The 6000-nt window shown below is 36.3% G+C and overlaps 1 protein-coding gene across 1 annotated transcript; it reads left to right on the forward strand.

Annotated features, from left to right (window-relative positions):
• The first annotated feature begins 1909 nt into the window (after positions 1-1909).
• pfdn4 (prefoldin subunit 4) lies at positions 1910-5399 on the forward strand. The gene is made up of 4 exons (XM_058409153.1): positions 1910-1999; positions 4113-4220; positions 4310-4450; positions 5022-5399. The coding sequence occupies exons 1-4, from the start codon at positions 1973-1975 to the stop codon at positions 5151-5153; spliced, it is 408 nt and encodes a 135-aa protein (XP_058265136.1). The 5' UTR covers positions 1910-1972; the 3' UTR covers positions 5154-5399.
• Positions 5400-6000: the final 601 nt, after the last annotated feature.

A 6000-nucleotide genomic window follows, 5' to 3' on the forward strand; every position in this document is an offset into this window, starting at 1 on the left:
TGTAGATCAGTTTAGTGATAGTCTAAACAACAAAATGCCATGAGGAACTGTGAAGGAGCTGGAGAGATCCTCACAGGATGGCTCAGACATTCAACAAAGCTGGGCTTTATGCAGACCTAGATTATGTGGAGGCCCCAGACAGAATAAATGCATGAGGACCTTTTAACAGATTTTTCACTGTTTCCTTTCTAGTTAATGTTAATTAATATTACCTAATGTATTAACTAATGTATTGATTCGCCTGAGGAAGACACATCACCGGTACTTGCCATGTAGTACCACCAGTGATGTGCACATCATTCCTCATACCACCTACTGCATTTCAGCCCACATTAAGAACTTGGAACACTACTCAGAATACTCTAACCCTAGCTAAATATTACCGATAATTCATTTTGCAAATAAGATATTGGATAACAAGTTTGAATTTAATTATCATTTGATCATTAGTCATTAGCTCCATCACTAACCGCTGTTCTGCTTTTCCTCTTCCTATCCTGCCAGATAGGTATACCCTCTTCATATTTCATGAATGTCTGATTATTTAAATGATCAGCCTTCAGGACCTCTCTCAGAATGCTGGACTTTCAGGGCTTTATGAAAGCGGCAAGTGATATGTAATCCTGTTCTAATTTTTCCTAAAATGTGATTCTCAGGTAGAAAAGATTCTCTAGAATTTTCTGGCCTTGGAACCTTGGAAGCACTCCATTGCAAAGCACTGAAAAACCCAGCACTGCTGATCACCTTGAAAACTCCATTCCCACTAGGAAGCTTGGCAGTGGTGGCATCATGTTCAGCCCTATCCTTGATTTCAGGGTTACTTTTCAGACTAATGCCCTCCTTACCCATAAACTGAATTTTTGAAGACAGAATTCTCAAGGTACTGTTGCGCCAAATTATTCCAATTTTAATAAATAACTAATGGCACTTACAATGCTTAAAGTTTATATATATATATATATATATATATATATATATATATATATATATATATATATATAATTCATTTTTAAATAATAATAATAATATATTTTTTTAAATAAGCAAATTATAATTGATACATTTGCTGAACATCCTCCTGGACTGGTTTTGATAATGCTTTTATGAAGCTGTCTGTTAAAGTGTGATCTCTAATAAACATTCAAGGAACAGGTTCAAGGGGGTGAATACATTGGACAAGGGCACATTAAAACAGTATTAGTATCCTGACAAGTTAACAAAACTTTAACTTTCATAATAAATTTAATTCATCTTTGTTGCAATATGTCCAAAATAAACCTTAGAAGTCAGATATCCCTGTAGGCTTCTATAAGTGAATACAGCTCAAAATCTACAATACCCAAGCATTATATGTACATGAATTATTAATATGCTTAAATATATTACACAGTCTAATAAATGTTTAATAATAATAATAATAATAATAATAATAATAATAATAATAATAATTATTATTATTATTATTATTATTATTATTATTATTATTATTATTGTTGTTGTTGTTGTTGTATTTGACTATTTTATTTACAACTTTGTTTCTCTATTTATTTGTCCACTAGATGGCAGTATTTCTGGAACGTTATTATTTCACCCTAAATGGGCAGCACAGGCACATTAATGTGTTTGTTAACTGTTCTAAATAGATTTGGCCAGAAGGCACAACGTTATTCAGCGTTCTGTTTCATAGTTCGTAGCAATTTTATAAAATCTACGCAGGCTGAAATAAATAAATATATAAATGAATGAATAAAGCATGGAGTTATTTAACTCGCTCGCCGGCCATTATTTTTCCCACCCGCATTGCAATTAATTCCGGCTTCTGCGTTTAAGATTGATTAAGTAAATTGTCCAATCAGATTCCCCAAATCAGATCGTTACGTTGAACTTAATAGCCAATCCTAGAGATGGAGGCGGGACTTGTTAGAAATACGGGCTGGAAGAACGCTATAAGGACTTCCACTTCCGTTTTAAGATGGCAGCCACAGTCAAGAAATCTGTTGTAAGTCTGTCAGAGCTTGGTGTTAATATTTTATGAACTTTTCATTTCTGTTTAGGTTTGTTTAGCGTTTTTGCTTTTTTTGCGTGAATGGGAGTTTCTATGTGTGACTCTGTAGACGTTTAATCCGTTGCTAAGTCAGTTGCTAGACCGTTAGCTAGCGAGCCATGCCCCTTAGGACCAGCTCCAGCCTTTAATATTTCCCTATATGGCGATACTAAACTGGATTTCTAAACAGTTTTATTCGATAAACACCATCAAGTGCACTTGGATATCTAAATCTGTGTCTTGATTTTAAATGTAAAATGTAATTATCCTAACCCGATTTGTACATATTTAAGTTTTATTTGTGCATGCGGCTTCTTGCAGTCAGATCTATTAAAGGAAAAGTCCTCTCTCGGATACGTGAAATTTGTCAGAATTGCAATATTTGTGTTGTAATTATTGATTCTGGGGCTAATTTTTAAGTTGATGCTGTATTTTCCTGATCCCCCTTGTTATTTCTGTTAATAATTATGATTATCTGCCGCGATGACGTCACATGATGACATATTTATGGCTGGTTCAGTTACAGTGGTGGTTGATGGGAGAAAGCTTTTAGGTGATCTTAAATGTAATGGGGTAACAGTCATGTTTGTATTAGCTCCTAAAAAGTAGGATCATTTATCATTTTCCAGTGATATGTAATGTCACAATAATGAGAAATTCAGTGTAGAAGTGGGTACGAGTACACACACAATGCAGGCGTGCATTATACTTACAGGTAGTTGCATTGTTGTAGCCTACAAGTGTGGACAACATAGTACAGTACAAACTGTTATGGTATACAGTACGGACAAGTAATATACATAAGATGCACCTTATATACAGTTTGTGGACATTGTTGTTTTCAAACAATATGCTAGAAGTAGGGAAGACGGCAGACACTTAAACACAAAGATTCGGAATGCAGTGTGGCTATACAACATAAAGATTCACCATCCACTTTAAAATAAACACCTGCTCATTTATGCAGTTATACAATCAGCTAAACGCGTGGTAGCAGCACAATGCATAAACTCATAAAGATACAGGTCAAGAGCTTTAATTTGAGATTTACTGTTCACATCATACATCAGAAATGGGGAAAGGGTGAGCTGGGATTTATCTGTGGCTTTGAGTGTTTCAGAATCTGGTGATATCCTGGGAGTTTCACACACAACTAGACACAAGACATCACTAGAGTTTAAGGAGTTTAGAGTTTAAACATGCAGTGAGTGGAGAGTCTGCAGACTTACTGAAACTGGACAGTTGAAGACTGGGAAAAGATTTTTTTTTCCTAATCTGAACTAAATCTGTACCCATGATAGTGTCAGATTCCTGTTCTTGGCTGACAGGAGGAGAACCTGATTGAGGTGGAGGAGCTACAACAGCAGAAAACTCAAAGTTCAATGTTTTATGCATGCTGAGATGCTTTTCTGCTCACCACCTGTGTAAAGAGGAATTATGAGTTACTAAAGACTCGAACCAATCGGGCTATTTTCTTCTGAACTCATCAATATGTTCATCCAACAGAACTGTTGCTCACCCTGTCATTTTTTTTCCCTCCTCATTTTGTGTGAACTCTACAGAGTGTAGTGTGTGAAAATCCCAGGAGATTAGCAGCTTCTGAAATACTCAAATCAGCCCATATGGTGCCAACAACCGTGCCAACAACCATGCCAAGTCACAGAGCTCAAACCTTTTTCCTTCATTTTAATGATTGATGTGAACATTAGGCCTGTATTAGCTCTAGACCTTTATATGGATGATTTCATGGATTGTGCTGCTGCCACATGATTAACTGACTGGCAGAGACTCGGCTCAGCCATCGACAGCAGTATAGTGAAGTTCTGGAAGCTACTATGTTTAATCAGTATTCAGTAAAAGGCTAAAGCTCTCTTTAGCTACATGAAATTCCCACAGGTAGTCAAATGGCATTGTGAGAATTTTTTTTTGAGCAACTTGCTGGATTAATTATGGAAGTCAATCAAGTTGTGTTTTTTTTTCTTTAACTTTCTTTAAAATAATAATAATAAAAAAAAAACATGTCCAGACTTTTAAGTCGGTAGTTAATAAGCATTCATCTCTTTCCCAGGCGGTCGAAGATGTCAATGTCACTTTTGAAGACCAGCAGAAAATTAACAAGTTTGCTAGGAGCACAAATCGGATGACCGAGCTGAAAGAGGAAATAGAAGCCAAAAAAGTAAGCTCATGTTCATGGTTTTGCTCTTAACTCAAATATTAATATACTGATGATCCCGATGTGAAATTTTGTTTTTATTCCCCACACAGAAATCTCTACAGAATTTAGAGGATGCAAGTGACGACCTTATGATGCTGGAGGACGATGATCTCCTGATCCCATATCATATAGGAGATGTTTTCATCAGTCACACGCAGGAGGAGACGCAGGAGATGCTAGAGGCTGCTAAGGTCAGCAAGTACCCTTTAAAGTGCAACTCTAGCAAATGTCATGGGCAACAAAAACTGGTTTCATAACTTGTATCGATCATTTGATTTTAAACAAGAGTGACCTTCCTTTACAAGTGTATTTTATGGCATTGTTTTTTTGCCATAGACAGGAGTCGAGTAAGGTGACTAGAAAGCGGAACATTCTCATGCTGGCAAAACACTTCACAGTGTTAAACTATGACACAGATACACGCATCTAGCTTAGCGAGGACCCTGAATATCAGGCTTCAGGAATGTATCGATTCAGAGATCAGTTAGTGGTGGGAAGTTTAGAGAAATGTCAGCATGGAAAAACCCTTCACATGTCAAACTGTTCAATTTTTTTACATTTTCCATGTACATATTAGAACAGTGTACACTTTCCTGAAATTAAATGTTTCTTTTTTTAGCTGCAACTAGAAGAAATGTTATAATTTTAAGCTGTACAAATAATATATTTAATAAATGTAGACTCTGGCATCTAGGTCACCTTTTTTTTTTTTTTCATTAAAAAAACAAAACACGAATGCTCTTGATGTTCCCATGTCTACAGGAAACTCTGAAGGAGGAAATCAAATCTCTGGAAAGCCGAGTGACATCGATACAGGAAGTGCTCGGTGATCTCAAGGTCCAGTTGTATGCCAAATTTGGAAACAACATTAATCTGGAAGCTGATGAAAGCTGAATGCTTCAGTATTTGGACTATTTAACAAACTGACAACACCCGTTTCCTACATGGCGCTTACAACCAGATCTAGTTGATGATTTTGCAGTTCTAGTCATTGCTTCAGTCTTGTGTGGGTGGTTAGGTTTCTGTACTTAAAGCAGTGGAGGTGGAATTTTTTTTTTTTTTTTTTTTTAACAGAACAAACTGGTCATGAGTACTCAACACAGAGCAGTTAATGCTGTTAAAATAAAAAGTATGAACTGATGCATGCACAACATTGTTCCGTTATTTTCTAGTCCTCGAGCTGTGCACTGACATGCCCACATGTTTAGTTATGTTTTCATACAGGCTTTCAGATCTCTTGCAACTTTAAACACGACCCTATTCAAAGGTTTTCTTTTTAAGAAAGTTTATGAAACTCTCTGGAACTACACTGAGTCCATGTGTTGAGGGCTGTGTACATTAATTAACGGAAGAGGTAAGACATTTCCTGTGAAGATGTATGTATAATGAATATCATACATAAATAATAGAAAGGCGGTAATTAATGTAGGGTTTCTGATCTTGTGAACCCCGTGAGATTCAAACAGCAGCACTGACATTTTTATACTGCACTCTATTCCAAAAAACCATCTGACATAATGTGACAGAATTATGTCATAATCAGATTGCTCATTAAGATTATTAAAGTGTAATACTCTTACTATGACCTTTAATTAACTCTAAAATAAATGCCCGACATTGGTTGTTGAGTCTGGGTGATTGTATTTGTGATATCCGCGATGCTCTCATCACCACAGCCTGGGTTTGATTCCAGGGCAGGTAACCAACCCAACCACAGAAGGGGTTCTAACTCTCTTTGTCG

This window comes from Hemibagrus wyckioides, linkage group LG15, assembly GCF_019097595.1.
Source record: "Hemibagrus wyckioides isolate EC202008001 linkage group LG15, SWU_Hwy_1.0, whole genome shotgun sequence".
NCBI classification, from domain to species: Eukaryota; Metazoa; Chordata; class Actinopteri; order Siluriformes; family Bagridae; genus Hemibagrus; species Hemibagrus wyckioides.